Source organism: Ascaphus truei, unplaced genomic scaffold (genome assembly GCF_040206685.1).
Source record: "Ascaphus truei isolate aAscTru1 unplaced genomic scaffold, aAscTru1.hap1 HAP1_SCAFFOLD_1300, whole genome shotgun sequence".
Classification (NCBI taxonomy): domain Eukaryota; kingdom Metazoa; phylum Chordata; class Amphibia; order Anura; family Ascaphidae; genus Ascaphus; species Ascaphus truei.
The window spans coordinates 40,807-64,600 of record NW_027454176.1 but is presented as its reverse complement, the minus strand read 5'-3'; the positions used below and the strand labels follow the sequence as shown (position 1 = coordinate 64,600).

Below are 23,794 nucleotides of genomic sequence, written 5' to 3'. Positions count from 1 at the left end.
GAGACTGGAAGCTGGCACAGACGGGATAGTTATACACTGGGGGGGGGGGGGAAGAGACTGGAAGCTGGCACAGACGGATAGTTACACACTGGGTGGGGGGAGACTGGAAGCTGGCACAGACGGGATAGTTATACACTGGGGGGGGGGGAGAGACTGGAAGCTGGCACAGACAGGATAGTTATACACTGGGGGGGGGGGGGAGAGACTGGAAGCTGGCACAGACGGGATAGTTATACACTGGGGGGGGGGAGAGACTGGAAGCTGCACAGACGGGATAGTTATACACTGGGGGGGGGGGGGAGACTGGAAGCTGGCACAGACGGGATAGTTATACACTGGGGGGGGGGGGGGAGAGACTGGAAGCTGGCACAGACGGGATAGTTATACACTGGGGGGGGGGAGAGACTGGAAGCTGGCACAGACGGGATAGTTATACACTGGGGGGGGGAGAGACTGGAAGCTGGCACAGAAGGGATAGTTACACTGGGGCGGGGGAGAGACTGGAAGCTGGCACAGACGGGATAGTTATACACGGGGGGGGGGAGAGACTGGAAGCTGGCACAGACGGGATAGTTATACACTGGGGGGGGGATAGACGAAGCTGGCACAGATGGGATAGTTATACACTGGGGGGGGGGGGAAGAGACTGGAAGCTGGCACAGACGGGATAGTTATACACTGGGGGGGGGATAGACGAAGCTGGCACAGAAGGGATAGTTATACACTGGGGGGGGGGGAAGAGACTGGAAGCTGGCACAGATTGGATAGTTACACTGGGGGGGGGGAGAGACTGGCACAGATGGGATAGTTACACTGGGGGAGGGGGGGGAGAGACTGGCACAGATGGGATAGTTACACTGGGGGGGGGAGAGACTGGCACAGATGGGATAGTTACACTGGGGGGGGGGGAGAGACTGGCACAGAAGGGATAGTTATACACTGGGGGGGAGAGACTGGAAGCTGGCACAGACGGGATAGTTATACACTGGGGGGGGGAGAGACTGGCACAGAAGGGATAGTTATACACTGGGGGGGGGAGAGACTGGAAGCTGGCACAGAAGGGATAGTTATACAATGGGGGGGGAGACTGGAAGCTGGCTGGGGGGGGGGAGAGACTGGAAGCTGGCACAGAAGGGATAGTTACACTGGGGGGGGGGGAGAGACTGGCACAGATGGGATAGTTACACTGGGGGGGGGGGAGAGACTGGCACAGAAGGATAGTTATACACTGGGGGGGGGGGGGAGAGACTGGAAGCTGGCACAGAAGGGATAGTTATACACTGGGGGGGGGGGGAGACTGGAAGCTGGCTGGGGGGGGAGAGACTGGAAGCTGGCACAGAAGGGATAGTTACACTGGGGGGGGGGAGAGACTGGCACAGATGGATAGTTACACTGGGGGGGGGGAGAGACTGGCACAGATGGGATAGTTACACTGGGGGGGGGAAGAGACTGGCACAGATGGGATAGTTATACACTGGGGGGGGGGGGGAGAGACTGGCACAGAAGGTGCCCGCAGGATAGGTGCGCGAGTTCTCTTAAAACACAAAACGCAGGAGGCACGGTATACTAAACATGGCTACAAATTTTATTACGCAATTCTGTTTGGTTGGAAAAGGGCTAATTCGTGTTTGTAAAGTACAAGTGTAAAATATCACCATTAAAACGGGAATAAAATTAGACATCTTAAAACTACCACCCCCCCCCCCCCCCCCCAGGACGAAACCTCGGCGAGTTGTAGAGTCCGACCTGACAGCGAATGAAGGGTTTGTCGCCAATGCTGCAGAGTAACGCAATGCTCTGCAGATCAGCGCAATGCTCTGCAGATCAGCGCAATGCTCTGCAGATTAGCGCAATGCTCTGCAGCTTGCCACCAGCCAGGGGATTTATTCAAACTACTCCAAATGTTACCTGTAATGTCCCCTCCGCAGCAGCGTGCAGAGCATCTCTTCCCTCGTCCCCTGCTAGCGACCTGCAGAGCATCTCTTCCCTCGTCCCCTGCTAGCGACCTGCAGAGCATCTCTTCCCTCGTCCCCTGCTAGCGACCTGCAGAGCATTGCTTAACCCTGCCTGTCCGTGGAAGTACGGGGGTGTTCAGGTGGGAAGCGCTTGCCAGAGATGGTGTCAGGCCGCCCCCCCCCCCGCCTGTATACCGTGGCCAGTGGGGCCGCCCCCCCCGCCTGTATACCGTGGCCAGTGGGGCCCCCCCCCCCCCCGCCTGTATACCGTGGCCAGTGGGCCCCCCCCCCGCCTGTATACCGTGGCCAGTGGGGCCGCCCCCCCCGCCTGTATACCGTGGCCAGTGGGGCCGCCCCCCCGCCTGTATACCGTGGCCAGTGGGGCCCCCCCCCCCCGCCTGTATACCGTGGCCAGTGCCCCCCCCCCCCACACATACAAACTTCTGAGATAAATATAGAATGGGAAGATCCATTTTTGTGAAGCAAAGTAACCCCCCCCCCCCCCCAACTTGTGCTGCAGTCTGCACCCCGCTGCCAGCCCGCAGATCAATGCAGCGTAACGGTGACAGGAGAGAGACGCCGCCGGTCTCCTGCGCGCCTCCCCCGCGCGCCTCCCCCGCGCTCCTCACAGTCCTCGGATACACACAGCGGGTCCTCTCGTACCCCGAGCTCCCCCATTGTGCCGGGCAGAGCGGGGTGCTGCAGGGGCAGAGCGGGTGCTGCAGGGGCAGAGCGGGTGCTGCAGGGGGGCGTTCGGAAGGACGGGGGGAGCAGGGAGAGGGCCGCGGGCCTCCTCACAGCAGCTCACACGTATTCTTCTTGCGCCCGCGCTTGGCTTGCAGGGCGGCTCGCGTCGCCATCTCAAACACTTCCCTCACGCCGTCCTTGGTCTTGGCCGAGCACTCGAGGTAACCGAACGCGCTGATCCGGTTAGCCATGTCCCGGCCCTCGTCCGGCTTCACTGGCTCCTGTGTGAGACGGCGCCGTCAGCAACACGCACCTCCCCCCTCCTAATACACAGGCACCAGGGGACACGCACCTCCCCCCTCCTAATACACAGGCGTCAGCAACACGCACCTCCCCCCTCCTAATACACAGGCACCAGGGGACACGCACCTCCCCCCTCCTAATACACAGGCACCAGGGGACACGCACCTCCCCCCCTCCTAATACACAGGCACCAGGGACACGCACCTCCCCCCTCCTAATACACAGGCACCAGGGGACACGCACCTCCCCCCTCCTAATACACAGGCACCAGGGGACACGCACCTCCCCCCTCCTAATACACAGGCACCAGGGGACACGCACCTCCCCCCTCCTAATACACAGGCACCAGGGGACACGCACCTCCCCCCTCCTAATACACAGGCACCAGGGGACACGCACCTCCCCCCTCCTAATACACAGGCACCAGGGGACACGCACCGCCCCCCTCCTAATACACAGGCACCAGGGGACACGCACCGCCCCCCTCCTAATACACAGGCACCAGGGGACACGCACCTCCCCCCTCCTAATACACAGGCACCAGGGGACACGCACCTCCCCCCTCCTAATACACAGGAACACGCACCTCCCCCCTCCTAATACACAGGCGTCAGGAACACGCACCTCCCCCCTCCTAATACACAGGCACAAAGGGACACGCACCTCCCCCCCTCCTAATACACAGGAACACGCACCTCCCCCCTCCTAATACACAGGAACACGCACCTCCCCCTCCTAATACACAGGAACACGCACCTCCCCCTCCTAATACACAGGCACCAGGAACACGCACCTCCCCCCTCCTAATACACAGGCGTCAGGAACACGCACCTCCCCCCTCCTAATACACAGGCGTCAGGAACACGCACCTCCCCCCTCCTAATACACAGGCGTCAGGAACACGCACCTCCCCCCTCCTAATACACAGGCGTCAGGAACACGCACCTCCCCCCTCCTAATACACAGGCGTCAGGAACACGCACCTCCCCCCTCTAATACACAGGCGTCAGGAACACGCACCTCCCCCTCCTAATACACAGGCGTCAGGAACACACACCTCCCCCCTCCTAATACACAGGCGTCAGGAACACGCACCTCCCCCCTCCTAATACACAGGCGTCAGGAACACGCACCTCCCCCCTCCTAATACACAGGCGTCAGGAACACGCACCTCCCCCCTCCTAATACACAGGCGTCAGGAACACGCACCTCCCCCCTCCTAATACACAGGCGTCAGGAACACGCACCTCCCCCCTCCTAATACACAGGCATCAGGACACGCACCTCCCCCCTCCTAATACACAGGCGTCAGGAACACGCACCTCCCCCTCTTAATACACAGGCGTCAGGAACACGCACCTCCCCCTCCTAATACACAGGCGTCAGGAACACGCACCTCCCCCCTCCTAATACACAGGCGTCAGGAACACGCACCTCCCCCCTCCTAATACACAGGCATCAGGGGACACGCACCTCCCCCCTCCTAATACACAGGCGTCAGGAACACGCACCTCCCCCCTCCTAATACACAGGCGTCAGGAACACGCACCTCCCCCTCTTAATACACAGGCGTCAGGAACACGCACCTCCCCCTCCTAATACACAGGCGTCAGGAACACGCACCTCCCCCCTCCTAATACACAGGCGTCAGGAACACGCACCTCCCCCCTCCTAATACACAGGCATCAGGGGACACGCACCTCCCCCCTCCTAATACACAGGTGTCAGGAACACGCACCTCCCCCCCTCCTAATACACAGGCGTCAGGAACACGCACCTCCCCCCTCCTAATACACAGGCGTCAGGAACACGCACCTCCCCCCTCCTAATACACAGGCGTCAGGAACACGCACCTCCCCCCTCCTAATACACAGGCACCAGGGGACACGCACCTCCCCCCTCCTAATACACAGGCGTCAGGAACACGCACCTCCCCCCTCCTAATACACAGGCATCAGGGGACACGCACCTCCCCCCTCCCAATACACAGGCACTAGGGGACACGCACCTCCCCCCTCCTAATACACAGGCATCAGAAACACGCACCTCCCCCCTCCCAATACACAGGCATCAGGGGACACGCACCTCCCCCCTCCTAATACACAGGCATCAGAAACACACACCTCCCCCCTCCCAATACACAGGCACCAGGGGACACGCACCTCCCTCCTCCCAATACACAGGCACCAGGGGACACGCACCTCCCCCCTCCTAATACACAGGCATCAGAAACACACACCTCCCCCCTCCCAATACACAGGCACCAGGGGACACGCACCTCCCTCCTCCAATACACAGGCACCAGGGGACACGCACCTCCCCCCTCCTAATACACAGGCATCAGAAACACGCACCTCCCCCCTCCTAATACACAGGCATCAGAAACACGCACCTCCCCCCTCCTAATACACAGGCATCAGCGACACGTACCTCTCACCCCCTCCTAATACACAGGCATCGGGGACACATACCCCTCGCCCCCTCCTAATACACAGGCATCAGGGACACATACCCCTCGCCCCCTCCTAATACACAGGCATCGGGGACACATACCCCTCGCCCCCTCCTAATACACAGCATCGGGGACACATACCCCTCGCCCCCTCCTAATACACAGGCATCGGGGACACATACCCCTCGCCCCCTCCTAATACACAGGCATCAGGGACACATACCCCTCACCCCCTCCTAATACACAGGCATCAGGGACACATACCCCTCGCCCCCTCCTAATACACAGGCATCGGGACACATACCCCTCGCCCCCTCCTAATACACAGGCATCAGGGACACATACCCCTCGCCCCCTCCTAATACACAGGCATCAGGGACACATACCCCTCGCCCCCTCCTAATACACAGGCATCGGGACACATACCCTCGCCCCCTCCTAATACACAGGCATCGGGACACGTACCTCTCTCCCCCTCCTAATACACAGGCATCAGGGACACATACCCCTCGCCCCCTCCTAATACACAGGCATCAGGGACACATACCCTCGCCCCCTCCTAATACACAGGCATCAGGGACACATACCCTCGCCCCCTCCTAATACACAGGCATCAGGGACACATACCCCCTCGCCCCCTCCTAATACACAGGCATCGGGACACATACCCCTCGCCCCCTCCTAATACACAGGCATCAGGGACACATACCCCTCGCCCCCTCCTAATACACAGGCATCAGGGACACATACCCCTCGCCCCCTCCTAATACACAGGCATCAGGGACACATACCCCTCGCCCCCACACTAACCTGTTTCATCTTGGCCAGTTCGCGGCGCGTCTGCTCGTCGTTCCTCAGATCCTTCTTGTTCCCGACCAGGATAATGGGCACATTGGGGCAGAAGTGTTTCACCTCCGGGGTCCACTTCTCCGGAATGTTCTCTGCGGGAGATCGGGACGTCAGCCCCGAGCAAGACACGCAGAGCGGGCGCGCTGAAAGCACTCACCGTGCGACGCACTCATTCTTATTAACGCGCGTTACGGAGAGCGGGCGCGCTGAAAGCACTCACCGTGCGACGCACTCATTCTTATTAACGCGCGTTACGGAGAGCGGGGCGCGCTGAAAGCACTCACCGTGCGACGCACTCATTCTTATTAACGCGCGTTAGGGAGAGCGGGCGCGCTGAAAGCACTCACCGTGCGACACACTCATTCTTATTAACGCGCGTTACGGAGAGCGGGCGCGCTGAAAGCACTCACCGTGCGACGCGCTCATTCTTATTAACGCGCGTTACGGAGAGCGGGCGCGCTGAAAGCACTCACCGTGCGACGCGCTCATTCTTATTAACGCGCGTTACGGAGAGCGGGGCGCGCTGAAAGCACTCACCGTGCGACGCGCTCATTCTTATTAACGCGCGTTACGGAGAGCGGGCGCGCTGAAAGCACTCACCGTGCGACGCACTCATTCTTATTAACGCGCGTTACGGAGAGCGGGCGCGCTGAAAGCACTCACCGTGCGACACACTCATTCTTATTAACGCGCGTTAGGGAGAGCGGGCGCGCTGAAAGCACTCACCGTGCGACACGCTCATTCTTATTAACGCGCGTTACGGCGAGCGGGCGCGCTGAAAGCGCTCACCGTGCGACGCGCTCATTCTTATTAACGCGCGTTACGGAGAGCGGGCGCGCTGAAAGCACTCACCGTGCGACGCACTCATTCTTATTAACGCGCGTTACGGAGAGCGGGCGCGCTGAAAGCACTCACCGTGCGACGCACTCATTCTTATTAACGCGCGTTAGGGAGAGCGGGCGCGCTGAAAGCACTCACCGTGCGACACGCTCATTCTTATTAACGCGCGTTACGGAGAGCGGGCGTTACCAGGAATATGGACCCGTCACAATGCTCCTGCAGCACTAACATAGGGGAACGGAGGGGAACCCCAGGGGGACTCCCCAATATTAGCAGGGTGCAAAAGTGACCCAGTAACCCGCTCTGTGCCAGAGACCTGCAGGGTGAAGGGGCCACTGCAGCCGCAGCGCAGGCAGACATGACACGGCCGCGGTGTTAGTTACCCAAGCTGTCAGGGCTGTCAATGGAGAAACACATGAGAATGACGTCTGTGTCGGGGTAGGAGAGAGGCCTGAGGCGGTCGTAATCCTCCTGCCCAGCGGTGTCCCACAGCGCAAGCTCCACCTGAAAACAGCCAGAGGCGCACGCATTAGCACGTCTCTCAGGCACCCCCTCCCCCCCGGGAACCCTCTGTCCCTCCCCAGAGACGCCGCCCGGGAACCCTCTGTCCCTCCCCAGAGACGCCGCCCGGGAACCCTCTGTCCCTCCCCTGAGACGCCGCCCGGGAACCCTCTGTCCCTCCCCTGAGACGCCGCCCGGGAACCCTCTGTCCCTCCCCGGAGACACCGCCCGGAAACCCTCTGTCCCTCCCCGGAGGCGCTGCCCGGGAACCCTCTGACGCGAACCTGTTTAGAATCCACTTCTATGTCCGCCACATAGTTCTCAAACACCGTCGGCACGTACACCTCCGGGAACTGGTCCTTGCTGAAGACGATGAGCAGGCAGGTCTTGCCACAGGCTCCATCCCCAACGATCACAAGCTTTTTGCGTATGGCAGCCATTTCTGTGGAGAAGAGCAGGTAGAATCTCAGGGTCAGGTCGGGACGTCCTGATGTGCCCCTCACACATGTATGTGTCACACAAACCCTTACTGCACATGCAGGAAGTGAGGCTGGGATGTGCCCCTCACACGTGTATGTGTCACACAAACCCTTACTGCACATGCAGGAAGTGAGGCTGGGATGTGCCCCTCACACGTGTATGTGTCACACAAACCCTTACTTCACATGCAGGAAGTGAGGCTGGGATGTGCCCCTCACACGTGTATGTGTCACACAAACCCTTACTGCACATGCAGGAAGTGAGGCTGGGATGTGCCCCTCACACATGTATGTGTCACACAAACCCTTACTGCACATGCAGGAAGTGAGGCTGGGATGTGCCCCTCACACGTGTATGTGTCACACAAACCCTTACTGCACATGCAGGAAGTGAGGCTGGGATGTGCCCCTCACACGTGTATGTGTCACACAAACCCTTACTGCACACGCAGGAAGTGAGGCTGGGATGTGCCCCTCACACGTGTATGTGTCACACAAACCCTTACTGCACACGCAGGAAGTGAGGCTGGGATGTGCCCCTCACACATGTATGTGTCACACAAACCCTTACTGCACACGCAGGAAGTGAGGCTGGGATGTGCCCCTCACACATGTATGTGTCACACAAACCCTTACTGCACATGCAGGAAGTGAGGCTGGGATGTGCCCCTCACACATGTATGTGTCACACAAACCCTTACTGCACATGCAGGACGTGAGGCTGGGATGTGCCCCTCACACATGTATGTGTCACACAAACCCTTACTGCACATGCAGGACGTGAGGCTGGGATGTGCCCCTCACACATGTATGTGTCACACAAACCCTTACTGCACATGCAGGAAGTGAGGCTGGGATGTGCCCCTCACACATGTATGTGTCACACAAACCCTTACTGCACACGCAGGAAGTGAGGCTGGGATGTGCCCCTCACACATGTATGTGTCACACAAACCCTTACTGCACACGCAGGAAGTGAGGCTGGGATGTGCCCCTCACACATGTATGTGTCACACAAACCCTTACTGCACACGCAGGAAGTGAGGCTGGGATGTGCCCCTCACACATGTATGTGTCACACAAACCCTTACTGCACATGCAGGAAGTGAGGCTGGGATGTGCCCCTCACACATGTATGTGTCACACAAACCCTTACTGCACATGCAGGAAGTGAGGCTGGGATGTGCCCCTCACACATGTATGTGTCACACAAACCCTTACTGCACATGCAGGAAGTGAGGCTGGGATGTGCCCCTCACACATGTATGTGTCACACAAACCCTTACTGCACATGCAGGAAGTGAGGCTGGGATGTGCCCCTCACACATGTATGTGTCACACAAACCCTTACTGCACATGCAGGAAGTGAGGCTGGGATGTGCCCCTCACACATGTATGTGTCACACAAACCCTTACTGCACATGCAGGAAGTGAGGCTGGGATGTGCCCCTCACACATGTATGTGTCACACAAACCCTTACTGCACATGCAGGAAGTGAGGCTGGGATGTGCCCCTCACACATGTATGTGTCACACAAACCCTTACTGCACATGCAGGAAGTGAGGCTGGGATGTGCCCCTCACACATGTATGTGTCACACAAGCCCTTACTGCACATGCAGGAAGTGAGGCTGGGATGTGCCCCTCACACATGTATGTGTCACACAAACCCTTACTGCACATGCAGGAAGTGAGGCTGGGATGTGCCCCTCACACATGTATGTGTCACACAAACCCTTACTGCACATGCAGGAAGTGAGGCTGGGATGTGCCCCTCACACATGTATGTGTCACACAAACCCTTACTGCACACGCAGGAAGTGAGGCTGGGATGTGCCCCTCACACATGTATGTGTCACACAAACCCTTACTGCACACGCAGGAAGTGAGGCTGGGATGTTCCCCTCACACATGTATGTGTCACACAAACCCTTACTGCACATGCAGGAAGTGAGGCTGGGATGTGCCCCTCACACATGTATGTGTCACACAAACCCTTACTTCACATGCAGGAAGCGAGGCTGGGATGTGCCCCTCACACATGTATGTGTCACACAAACCCTTACTGCACATGCAGGAAGCGAGGCTGGGATGTGCCCCTCACACATGTATGTGTCACACAAACCCTTACTGCACATGCAGGAAGCGAGGCTGGGATGTGCCCCTCACACATGTATGTGTCACACAAACCCTTACTTCACATGCAGGAAGCGAGGCTGGGATGTGCCCCTCACACATGTATGTGTCACACAAACCCTTACTGCACATGCAGGAAGCGAGGCTGGGATGTGCCCCTCACACATGTATGTGTCACACAAACCCTTACTTCACATGCAGGAAGCGAGGCTGGGATGTGCCCCTCACACATGTATGTGTCACACAAACCCTTACTGCACATGCAGGAAGCGAGGCTGGGATGTGCCCCTCACACATGTATGTGTCACACAAACCCTTACTGCACATGCAGGACGTGAGGCTGGGATGTGCCCCTCACACATGTATGTGTCACACAAACCCTTACTGCACACGCAGGAAGTGAGGCTGGGATGTGCCCCTCACACATGTATGTGTCACACAAACCCTTACTTCACACGCAGGAAGTGAGGCTGGGATGTGCCCCTCACACATGTATGTGTCACACAAACCCTTACTGCACACGCAGGAAGTGAGGCTGGGATGTGCCCCTCACACATGTATGTGTCACACAAACCCTTACTGCACACGCAGGAAGTGAGGCTGGGATGTGCCCCTCACACATGTATGTGTCACACAAACCCTTACTGCACACGCAGGAAGTGAGGCTGGGATGTGCCCCTCACACATGTATGTGTCACACAAACCCTTACTGCACATGCAGGAAGTGAGGCTGGGATGTGCCCCTCACACATGTATGTGTCACACAAACCCTTACTGCACATGCAGGAAGTGAGGCTGGGATGTGCCCCTCACACATGTATGTGTCACACAAACCCTTACTGCACATGCAGGACGTGAGGCTGGGATGTGCCCCTCACACATGTATGTGTCACACAAACCCTTACTGCACATGCAGGAAGTGAGGCTGGGATGTGCCCCTCACACATGTATGTGTCACACAAACCCTTACTTCACATGCAGGAAGTGAGGCTGGGATGTGCCCCTCACACATGTATGTGTCACACAAACCCTTACTGCACACGCCGGAAGCCTGCGCACCAATTATACACGTGTAGAAGCTTTCATTTTTTCACAATAAAAGGCATCGCTACCTACAAATGAATGTCGCTTTCCCCAAGATCAGGTTGTTACGCCGCCCCTACATCTGCAGCCCCCCCATTCCCTGCACTTGCAGGGTGGTAAGTTGTATGTCTCGGGGGGCGGGCGAGGATACTCCGACCTCCAAACAGTGCGGTGGCATTTCTATCACCCCAAACTTATGTGCCTGTTCTGGCATCCACACACTTACACCCAGAGGCGCTCCCCTAATTATCCGTGGTATTGCAGAAGCGGTGTGTACCCCTCACTGTGCCCTCTCCGTGGTATTGCAGAAGCGGTGTGTACCCCTCACTGTGCCCTCTCCGTGGTATTGCAGAAGCGGTGTGTACCCCTCACTGTGCCCTCTCCGTGGTATTGCAGAAGCGGTGTGTACCCCTCACTGTGCCCTCTCCGTGGTATTGCAGAAGCGGTGTGTACCCCTCACTGTGCCCTCTCCGTGGTATTGCAGAAGCGGTGTGTACCCCTCACTGTGCCCTCTCCGTGGTATTGCAGAAGCGGTGTGTACCCCTCACTGTGCCCTCTCCGTGGTATTGCAGAAGCGGTGTGTACCCCTCACTGTGCCCTCTCCGTGGTATTGCAGAAGCGGTGTGTACCCCTCACTGTGCCCTCTCCGTGGTATTGCAGAAGCGGTGTGTACCCCTCACTGTGCCCTCTCCGTGGTATTGCAGAAGCGGTGTGTACCCCTCACTGTGCCCTCTCCGTGGTATTGCAGAAGCGGTGTGTACCCCTCACTGTGCCCTCTCCGTGGTATTGCAGAAGCGGGGTGTACCCCTCACTGTGCCCTCTCCGTGGTATTGCAGAAGCGGTGTGTACCCCTCACTGTGCCCTCTCCGTGGTATTGCAGAAGCGGTGTGTACCCCTCACTGTGCCCTCTCCGTGGTATTGCAGAAGCGGGGTGTACCCCTCACTGTGCCCTCTCCGTGGTATTGCAGAAGCGGTGTGTACCCCTCACTGTGCCCTCTCCGTGGTATTGCAGAAGCGGTGTGTACCCCTCACTGTGCCCTCTCCGTGGTATTGCAGAAGCGGTGTGTACCCCTCACTGTGCCCTCTCCGTGGTATTGCAGAAGCGGTGTGTACCCCTCACTGTGCCCTCTCCGTGGTATTGCAGAAGCGGTGTGTACCCCTCACTGTGCCCTCTCCGTGGTATTGCACAAGCGGTGTGTACCCCTCACTGTGCCCTCTCCGTGGTATTGCAGAAGCGGTGTGTACCCCTCACTGTGCCCTCTCCGTGGTATTGCAGAAGCGGGGTGTACCTCTCACTGTGCCCTCTCCGTGGTATTGCAGAAGCGGGGTGTACCCCTCACTGTGCCCTCTCCGTGGTATTGCAGAAGCGGTGTGTACCCCTCACTGTGCCCTCTCCGTGGTATTGCAGAAGCGGTGTGTACCCCTCACTGTGCCCTCTCTGTGGTATTGCAGAAGCGGTGTGTACCCCTCACTGTGCCCTCTCCGTGGTATTGCAGAAGCGGTGTGTACCCCTCACTGTGCCCTCTCTGTGGTATTGCAGAAGCGGTGTGTACCCCTCACTGTGCCCTCTCCGTGGTATTGCAGAAGCGGTGTGTACCCCTCACTGTGCCCTCTCCGTGGTATTGCAGAAGCGGTGTGTACCCCTCACTGTGCCCTCTCCGTGGTATTGCAGAAGCGGTGTGTACCCCTCACTGTGCCCTCTCCGTGGTATTGCAGAAGCGGTGTGTTCCCCTCACTGTGCCCTCTCCGTGGTATTGCAGAAGCGGTGTGTACCCCTCACTGTGCCCTCTCCGTGGTATTGCACAAGCGGTGTGTACCCCTCACTGTGCCCTCTCTGTGGTATTGCAGAAGCGGTGTGTACCCCTCACTGTGCCCTCTCCGTGGTATTGCAGAAGCGGTGTGTACCCCTCACTGTGCCCTCTCCGTGGTATTGCAGAAGCGGTGTGTACCCCTCACTGTGCCCTCTCCGTGGTATTGCAGAAGCGGGGTGTACCCCTCACTGTGCCCTCTCCGTGGTATTGCAGAAGCGGTGTGTTCCCCTCACTGTGCCCTCTCCGTGGTATTGCAGAAGCGGTGTGTACCCCTCACTGTGCCCTCTCCGTGGTATTGCAGAAGCGGGGTGTACCCCTCACTGTGCCCTCTCCGTGGTATTGCAGAAGCGGTGTGTACCCCTCACTGTGCCCTCTCCGTGGTATTGCAGAAGCGGTGTGTACCCCTCACTGTGCCCTCTCCGTGGTATTGCAGAAGCGGTGTGTACCCCTCACTGTGCCCTCTCCGTGGTATTGCAGAAGCGGTGTGTACCCCTCACTGTGCCCTCTCCGTGGTATTGCAGAAGCGGTGTGTACCCCTCACTGTGCCCTCTCCGTGGTATTGCAGAAGCGGTGTGTACCCCTCACTGTGCCCTCTCCGTGGTATTGCAGAAGCGGTGTGTTCCCCTCACTGTAACCACATCGGTTACAGTACAAATGAGCTGGCTTCCTCCCCACCCTTCCTGGCCTGAGGCCGACACAAACATCAGGAGGCAGCGCAGGAAACAGGGGAGCCATGTGTAGCCTGACGCAGGACAAGACAATGTTCTCCTGGCTTATGTGAAGGTGTAACCTCCTGCAGTGCCACACTGTGCTCAGGCCTGGCTTATGTGAAGGTGTAACCTCCTGCAGTGCCACACTGTGCTCAGGCCTGGCTTATGTGAAGGTGTAACCTCCTGCAGTGCCACACTGTGCTCAAGCCTGGCTTATGTGAAGGTGTAACCTCCCCCAGCACAGGGTCACCCTCCTGCGGTGCCACACTGTGCTCAGGCCTGGCTTATGTGAAAGTGTAACCTCCTGCAGTGCCACACTGTGCTCAGGCCTGGCTTATGTGAAGGTGTAACCTCCTGCAGTGCCACACTGTGCTCAGGCCTGGCTTATGTGAAGGTGTAACCTCCTGCAGTGCCACACTGTGCTCAGGCCTGGCTTATGTGAAGGTGTAACCTCCTGCAGTGCCACACTGTGCTCAGGCCTGGCTTATGTGAAGGTGTAACCTCCTGCAGTGCCACACTGTGCTCAGGCCTGGCTTATGTGAAGGTGTAACCTCCTGCAGTGCCACACTGTGCTCAGGCCTGGCTTATGTGAAGGTGTAACCTCCTCCCCCAGCACAGGGTCACCCTCCTGCAGTGCCACACTGTGCTCAGGCCTGGCTTATGTGAAGGTGTAACCTCCTGCAGTGCCACACTGTGCTCAGGCCTGGCTTATGTGTAAGTGTAACCTCAAGCAGTGCCACACTGTGCTCAGGCCTGGCTTATGTGAAGGTGTAACCTCCTACAGTGCCACACTGTGCTCAGGCCTGGCTTATGTGAAGGTGTAACCTCCTGCAGTGCCACACTGTGCTCAGGCCTGGCTTATGTGAAGGTGTAACCTCCTGCAGTGCCACACTGTGCTCAGGCCTGGCTTATGTGAAGATGTAACCTCCTGCAGTGCCACACTGTGCTCAGGCCTGGCTTATGTGAAGGTGTAACCTCCTGCAGTGCCACACTGTGCTCAGGCCTGGCTTATGTGAAGGTGTAACCTCCCCCAGCACAGGGTCACCCTCCTGCGGTGCCACACTGTGCTCAGGCCTGGCTTATGTGAAGGTGTAACCTCCTCCCCCAGCACAGGGTCACCCTCCTGCAGTGCCACACTGTGCTCAGGCCTGGCTTATGTGAAGGTGTAACCTCCTGCAGTGCCACACTGTGCTCAGGCCTGGCTTATGTGAAGGTGTAACCTCCTGCAGTGCCACACTGTGCTCAGGCCTGGCTTATGTGAAGGTGTAACCTCCTGCAGTGCCACACTGTGCTCAGGCCTGGCTTATTTCGCAGCATGTTGGCTTGCTAGCAAGTAGTGTAATAAGGCAGGGTGCTCATCTCCAATTCTCAAGACCCCCCCTCCTCCCAACAGGTCAGGTTTTAAAGGATATCCCAGCTTCAGCACAGGTGGCTCAGTGAAGACAGCCACCTGTGCTGAAGCAGAGACTGCCAGCCACCTGTGCTGAAGCAGAGACTGCCAGCCACCTGTGCTGAAGCAGAGACTGCCAGCCACCTGTGCTGAAGCAGAGACTGCCAGCCACCTGTGCTGAAGCAGAGACTGCCAGCCACCTGTGCTGAAGCAGAGACTGCCAGCCACCTGTGCTGGAGAAGGGATATTCTGACCTGCCGGGTGCATGTGAGAGCTGGCGTTGAGCACCAGTGCAGTGAGGAATGAGTATTACACATGGTAAACGTATACTTGTATTAATGTGTCTTCTGGGTGTGCACGAGATGACATAGGCAGGCGTGTACCCAACACCACCCTGGAAAGGGGTCCCACTCGCTCCCTGCATCCGTCGCATTGTATCCCCAGGTTATGGGGAAACTCATACTAATTATTGGCACACGCGAGGAATTCCTGCGCAGGCGTGAAGCCCAGCATCATACAGATATATACATTGTTCTGCACGGACAGGACAATTCTCTGGATCCCTGCGTCCTCCCACCGGTAAGAACACCGCGCATCTCTTCTGCAGGTGTACCAATCTGTACACCAGGAACATAGCACCTGCCAGCGAAGCCGACCTTCCACCGGTTACACACAGCGGGCACCAGCCAACCTGGCGTGGACCTGTGTACCAGGGCACTAACCGGGGCGGCCGGGGCACCTGCTCAGGCAGCCGAGTACAACAGTACTCACCAAAATGTACTTGTTCATTTAAATGTGTGTCGATTCTTTGTCTATGTCCCATTGTGGCGGTTGTCACACACCTGTATGGCCGCCTATGCTGTAATTAATGCCATACTTTGTGTATTATTATATTCCTTCTTTTCATCACTTGAGTACTTATATATTTCCACACACGGTGGCGGCGTTACTAGGCACATATACAGCACTTTTTATACAATCAGTGTATATAGGCGCCAATATATATATATATCTCCCCACAGGTGTTATTAATGCTTGTGTAAGCTCTTACCTATACTAATGTCTCAATGCATGCAGCAGGACAGTATATAACGCGCGTGACCTGCTCCCAACGTGTGTGTGTTTTCTTGATATGATCCCTTGGAAAGCCCCCTGTATACATGTATTAGTGACTTCACCCCTTGGAAAGCCGCCTGTACAGACAGCCCTCGGTTATCCGACACAATGCGTTACTCAAAATGGCGTCGGATAGCGAAACGTTGTAAAGCGAAACACATTTCCCGCAGGAACACTGTTTAAATGAAAGGCTTCGTTCCTGAAGGCATTTTTAACACTAAAATACACCAAATATTTTATGCCGGCAATAAGATATGCAGCACACACAAATTATATAGTGTATAAACTGTATTATATATCTAATATAACATAATAAATAATATAGTATAACATAATATAGTATAATATAATATATATATATATATATACGCTCTTACGAAGCTTTGCAACGTTGTTTATGTGAATGTGTATATATATATATACACCCACACACACACATACACATCGTTGCAAAGCGCCGTAACAGCGTTGGATAAGCCATTTTGGCGTTGTAAAAATGAATATAGGTATGCATTGCACAGCGTTGGATAAGCCATTCGTTGTAAAGCGAGGACTGCCTGTATACATGTATTAGTGACGTCACCCCTTGGAAAGCCCCCTGTATACATGTATTAGTGACGTCACCCCTTGGAAAGCCGCCTGTATACATGTATTAGTGACGTCACATCGCACAGGACCCCCCCCCGCCGATCCCAGTTGGGATTATTAACCCCTTCACTGCTGCGTGGGGCTGCCGGACGCACGGGATACAGCGTGACGGGTTAGAGTGTCAGCTCTGCAGCGCAGGGGCCGTGCGCCGGAATCTGCGCACAGAGCGCTAACCTGGGCCCCGGAGCTGACACTCCTTTATTACAAGCGCCTGGCAATGTGCACGCGCCTCGGGCGGGAAACTCCCCGGTAACCGCGAGCGCGCACACCCCTCCTCCAACGTCACCGGCGCGCGCTTCCCCTTCACCCAATCAGGAAGCGAGCCGCATCCCGGCCGCAAACGGGAGCGCGCAGGCGGCCGCTCCCTGAGGGGGGCGCGCTCGGAGGGGCCGCCCCCGCTAATAACGCGCAGCGAGCGGTGTAACCCGAGGAATAACGCACGGGCGGCCGCTGCTTACCGTCCGTGCCTCCGCTCTCTCCCTCTCCCGAGATCCGGCCGCCGCTCTCCGCTCTCACTCCCAGCTCCGCCTCTCCCCGGTGCGCTGACGTCACCGCGCCACGGGCAGCCAATAGCGTTGGGCGGCTGCCGGCGATTGAAAGCCGCGGTGACCAATAGGGTGTTGAGGAAGAGAAGGGGGCGGGTTGAGAAGTGCGCGTGCACGGGAGCTAGGGCGGGGCAAAACTGGGCGTATGTGCAGGAAGGCGGGGCGCTGGGTTTGATTGACATCGACGTGCAGCCAACCGCTGGGAGGCAAAGAAAGCTAACCACTCAGGCCCGGCTTAAGAATGTGAGGTATTGGTGACGTCATAGTTTGGCTGTGATGTAATGTTAGCTTGGATATAGCGCTGTTTCCCAGCAGGAGGGGCCTGAGGGGCTCACTCACACGCAATGCCGGACGCAAGCCAGGCGGGAGCGGTTTGCACAATGCTTAGCACCCACACAGCAGCAGCAAGGCATTGTGGGGCGTGACTTTGGACGTGCTGGAAGTGAATGGCAGCTATCCCCTGCCCTCCCTCACCATGTCTGCAACCAGGCCTGAAACCCGGGCTGCCCGGTCACTATGTCCCTGAAACCCGGGCGGCCCGGTCACTATGTCCCTGAAACCCGGGCGGCCCGGTCACTATGTCCCTGAAACCCGGGCGGCCCGGTCACTATGTCCCTGAAACCCGGGCGGCCCGGTCACTATGTCCCTGAAACCCGGGCGGCCCGGTCACTACGTCCCTGAAACCCGGGCGGCCCGGTCACTACGTCCCTGAAACCCGGGCGGCACGGTCACTACGTCCCTGAAACCCGGGCTGCCCGGTCACTATGTCCCTGAAACCCAGGCTGCCCGGTCACAGTCACTATGTCCCTGAAACCTGGGCTGCCCGGTCACTACGTCCCTGAAACCCAGGCGGCACGGTCACTACGTCCCTGAAACCCGGGCGGCACGGTCACTACGTCCCTGAAACCCGGTCACTATGTCCCTGAAACCTGGGCTGCCCGGTCACTACGTCCCTGAAACCCGGGCTGCCCGGTCACTACGTCCCTGAAACCCGGGCGGCCCGGTCACAGTCACTATGTCCCTGAAACCTGGGCTGCCCGGTCACTATGTCCCTGAAACCCGGGCTGCCCGGTCACTATGTCCCTGAAACCCGGGCGGCCCGGTCACTATGTCCCTGAAACCCAGGCTGCCCGGTCACTATGTCCCTGAAACCCAGGCTGCCCAGTCACTATGTCCCTGAAACCCAGGCTGCCCAGTCACTATGTGCCTGAAACCCGGGCGGCCCGGTCACAGTCACTATGTCCCTGAAACCCGGGCTGCCCGGTCACTATGTCCCTGAAACCTGGGCTGCCCGGTCACTATGTCCCTGAAACCCAGGCTGCCCGGTCACTATGTCCCTGAAACCCGGGCTGCCCGGTCACTATGTCCCTGAAACCCAGGCTGCCCGGTCACTATGTCCCTGAAACCCAGGCTGCCCGGTCACTATGTCCCTGAAACCCGGGCTGCCCGGTCACTATGTCCCTGAAACCCAGGCTGCCCAGTCACTATGTGCCTGAAACCCAGGCTGCCTGGTCACTATGTCCATAGTCATCGCGTTCGCGTGTCACAGGCTACGCTTTTCTATTGAAGTCTATGGCACGATTGCTGCAGGAATTCACTTGCCTGCTCGGGCACCAACCACCATTTTTGAAAGCTTGGCTCGCACACGCCAGCTTTGGTTTTAAACCAGGGTTCTGTAGATAAACACCCCCCCCCTTAGATTGTAAGCTCTTCAGGGCAGGGGCTCTTTACAATACACGTGACAGAAGGGTAAAGGACTACGTACAGCAGCGGATTACAAAAGGTGGCGCCCGGGCTGCCTCCTCATGCACCGTTGCCATGTCACGACACAGCCGGCAGGCGGCACACAGGAGAAGGCAACAAACCTTTCCAGAGGCCTCACACTCGTTCCAATACAAAATAGGGAAAGATTTGGCAACATGTAAATGAGGCCAGTAAGGCCCCAAATATGGGACACCAAAAAGCAATTACCCATTCTCCAGGGTCCGGGTGGGGCATGGGATTGACAGAGGGTGCATCAAAGCCCTCATTCAAACCTGAATCTACCCAAGAATACTTGTAAAGCTGAAATGGGACAGTGTTGGCCTTAATGAAAAAAAACAAAGGAAGGCCTCACTGAGCTCCATAGCAAACAGCCATTATATTATAGAGGAACAGTAAGTAAGAATCTGAGGAGTCAGCTTCAATCCTTGTTGAGAGATGGCGTATAAAAGCTCATCGGAAAGAGCAGACAGTATTGTCATTCAGTTGGCAAAGATACAGGCCTCAAATGGTCCAAGTGTCTGCCTCAGCATAGTCCTACGAAAAAGGAAGTGGAAGACCTACCCTGAAATTAACGTGTCGTCTCAAGATCATTATGGCAATTTCAATGCAAAGATTGGTGCCCAGCAGAAAGATGAAGCGTTGGATGGTCGTTGCAGTTATTCCCGTTACCATGACAGTGGCGATAGATTGGTACAATTTGTACCAAACGCGAAAGCTTCTATTCTAGGCAACAAGCATAGGATTGAAAATTGCACAATCCTTAATCATTTCGATTATTGATATCTGAATGCAATTTGAGCGAACCAAAAAATGAAAAGGAAAAAACACAAGAGATAAACAGAACGAGAATTTTAACGAGAACGGTAAAATAATAAAAATAAAAGCTTGCTCGATATGCCCGGGGACACAAACAACCAATTCTGAAAAACTGAACATTGAAAGCTCAGACAGAAAGTGGTGCAATGACAAAAATAAATACAAGTATATCAAAGCAATTACTGCGAAAACAACAATGAATTAACCAATCCCAAGAAGCGGCGCTACAATGAGCCGGAAACATATCACGGAAGATGTAAGAAAATTAAACTGATATGGGGAAGACTATCGGAGATAAAAGCTTAAAGACAAGACTGATAAAAGACTGCACAAGAACACAGGACACAGATAGCCGCATCCATCCATCGGGGGAAGAGCGAGAAGACACGTGTCCTCCCAGAAGTGTGGCAGCAACCCAATCCATGCAGAACGGGGGCTCCCGCGGTAGTTACAATTACAAGTGAAATCTAGAAAAAAAGCTGGGAAAGTACAAATAAATACAAATCCTCGCAGAACTCTTACTTGTTGTTGAACAGGAAACATTCTCTAACAGTGGCGCAATGTCATAATTATCCTCCACATGAGGAGACGAAGACCAGCTCGCGTACTACGGACCAGCCTACTTCCAATCACTTACAAGACTTGTTTACGAAGACGCTCCCTTATCGGCTAGAAGACCCTGAACTTCTCCCGGCCTAGAGAACAACTTCGCAGTGGGTACCACACAATGGAGCACATGAAAGTCGCACGAGAAGAGATTTCCCAAAGTAATGAATACGAGCGACCACTCCGCTTAGGATTCGTATTTTACGATAAAGCATTCGATTCGCTCAACACCTCAGCGTTTTTAAAGGGATGAGGACAAAGCATTAAAGCGCATTGATGGTATAAGGAACATTTACAAACATGTCACAGTAACCATTAGATTACATGAAGATAAGGATCAGCAAGGGAGTGCGGCAGGGAGACAGTCACCGGGAACAGTAAGGGAGTGCGGCAGGGAGCCACCGTGTCACCGGGAACAGTAAGGGAGTGCGGCAGGGAGACACCGTGTCACCGGGAACAGTAAGGGAGTGCGGCAGGGAGACACCGTGTCACCGGGAACAGTAAGGGAGTGCGGCAGGGAGACACCGTGTCACCGGGATCAGCAAGGGAGTGCGGCAGGGAGACAGTGTGTCACCGGGAACAGTAAGGGAGTGAAGCAGGGAGATACCGTGTCACCGGGATCAGCAAGGGAGTGCGGCAGGGAGACACCGTGTCACCGGGAACAGTAAGGGAGTGCAGCAGGGAGATACCGTGTCACCGGGATCAGCAAGGGAGTGCGGCAGGGAGACACCGTGTCACCGGGATCAGCAAGGGAGTGCGGCAGGGAGACACCGTGTCACCGGGATCAGCAAGGGAGTGCAGCAGGGAGACACCGTGTCACCGGGAACAGTAAGGGAGTGCAGCAGGGAGACACCGTGTCACCGGGATCAGCAAGGGAGTGCAGCAGGGAGACACCGTGTCACCGGGATCAGCAAGGGAGTGCAGCAGGGAGACACCGTGTCACCGGGATCAGCAAGGGAGTGCGGCAGGGAGAGACACCGTGTCACCGGGATCAGCAAGGGAGTGCGGCAGGGAGAGACACACACACCACTGGCGCAACTGCCATTAAAAATGTATTATTCGACCCTGTTTCTTTATGTATATAAAATGATCAATAAAAATGTAACAATTTTTATTATTACAATTTTTTTTATTATTATTAGCGTACCAATAAGGGGCCTGCCCAACACCAGCGGTGCAATAACGTATGTGTATAGGTAGGTGCCCATCTATAATATACACACACGTGTCCTGGTTCCTATGCAGATAGCCACACCACCTCCCCATTACTCCGAATCTCCACACTAACCCCATTCTGCTATTGCCCTTCAGATCCACCACCCGCTGCCATCTCTGCCCCAGGTCAGGGCTGAGGCCACTGGGGGAACCCTAGTTATATGTGGGATTTCATACATAACGTGTAGGGAGCGCCCCACCATTTGTACTACAAGGTGGAGTTCCACCCCAGTCCTGTTTATTTCAGAGGGAAACAAGCACAACTTTCTTTATCATTTCCATTTTATTTTTTTTCCTCTTCAGGTTTCAAACACAGTATAAAGAAAAACATTTTCTACAAGATCAGCAGTGTTATTAGGACTTTCCGTTGCACTAAAGCTATTTATTTTCCGTACCCCTGCCCTCCGATCCCTGCCGTGGAGCTGTGCCCCCATGCACGGGGTATTCCCCGTTACCCCCCATGCACCCGGATACACAGGAAGACGTCGGAGTGCACAATCTGGCCCAACTCCTGAAGGACATCAGCCCCTTTACTGGCAAGGAGATGCAGAAGAGCACTTTGCCAGCCCCCAGGGAGCAGAAAGGGTGAAGCCGACGCACGCAAGCACAAAACTCAGCTAACGAAAGACATTTACATGAAGCAGAGAAGGTGAAACCAGCAGAGAACTCGTCCGGGGGCCACAACTGGAGGGAGAGGCGCGGGAGACAAACCTTCGCTCCATTCAAATAAGTGATTGCAAACGGACAGGAACCAATGAGCCACCTGCCAAGCTCCCGATAACCTGGGCCGCCACGGGACAGCGCGGGGGGCGAGAAGGGTGTGCGGGGAGGGGGAGGCACTTCTACAGAAAGCAGAGTGCAGCCGGGCTGTCCTGGTGTTAATGTCACAAAGCGCTCACAAAACCCACAACAAATACCAGACAGGTGACAGGATAATCAAGTTACAGATATTTGATGAGGGTGGTGCACCCCCTCCCATATATGTGACCCCCTGCACGGTTTGGAAGGCCTGCACGGAAGGGGTGGATCCCTAACAGTAGATCACACATCCCAAATATTGGATCAGAGTCCCTGTGCCCTGGTTCTGCTGCGGCACGGCTGGCTCCCCCCCGCGGGCGGACACTAGCGGATGGTGTAGCGCACGTAGGGAACCTCCACGTCCTCCCCGGTCTCATCGTTACAGCAAAGCTCAAACACCAGCGCCTTGACGTGCTTCCCGATCTTCTTCTTGGAAACCTTGGTCACAATCTCCGTCATCCTGCGGGACAAGAGGCGATCAATGCAAAGCACAGGCCCCCCCGCCTGTCACTTATAGTCAGGTCAGCCACAGCTCCAATCCGGGGCCAAGGGGGAACAATCTTAGGGCCCACAATGACCAGGTCACCTTACAGAGGACAGGCTCATATGTCCATTGGCTCGTGTCAACGATGGCAGGACAAACCTCCCCACTCCCTGGTAGCCAGGACAGAGCAGTTGGCTTCCAAGTCCCCCCGCAGCCCATGTGTGCCCCCCTACGGAGGGCAGGAGCAGGGAAAATACATACGGCTGTTCCAGGCGCTCCTTCAGCTTGGCGCTCGGCATGAAGAAGGAGTAGAGCATGGAGACCCCCTGTGACAGCATGGTGATCTCCAGCTTGTGTTCATTCTGCACAGAGAGCACACACACATCCGGTCAGTGACACACACACATCCGGTCAGTGACACACACACATCCGGTCAGTGACACACACACATCCGGTCAGTGACACACACACACACACACACACACACACACACACACACACACACACACACACACACACACACACACACACACACACACACACACACACACACACACACACACACACATCCGGTCAGTGACATGCACAAGGAAGCGATTCACTAAA

General features: G+C 56.3%; 2 protein-coding genes across 2 annotated transcripts in view; both read right to left on the bottom strand.

Annotated features, from left to right (window-relative positions):
- Positions 1–2,410: 2,410 nt before the first annotated feature.
- LOC142475644 (transforming protein RhoA-like) lies at positions 2,411–17,573 on the bottom strand. Its single transcript, XM_075581417.1, has 5 exons — positions 17,419–17,573; positions 7,872–8,029; positions 7,470–7,590; positions 6,208–6,338; positions 2,411–2,923 (listed from the first exon to the last, which is right to left on the bottom strand). Exons 2-5 carry the CDS (start codon positions 8,025–8,027, stop codon positions 2,750–2,752), a joined length of 582 nt encoding a protein of 193 aa, XP_075437532.1. The 5' UTR covers positions 8,028–8,029; positions 17,419–17,573; the 3' UTR covers positions 2,411–2,749.
- Positions 17,574–22,170: 4,597 nt separating this feature from the next.
- LOC142475646 (ubiquitin-like modifier-activating enzyme 1) overlaps positions 22,171–23,794 on the bottom strand; it is a gene marked incomplete at its 5' end in the record, with an annotated part of 42,231 nt that continues 40,607 nt past the window's right edge. Inside the window, 2 exon segments of the mRNA XM_075581419.1 lie at positions 22,171–23,164; positions 23,450–23,550. Of these exon segments, the coding sequence (XP_075437534.1) occupies positions 23,029–23,164; positions 23,450–23,550 (237 nt within the window).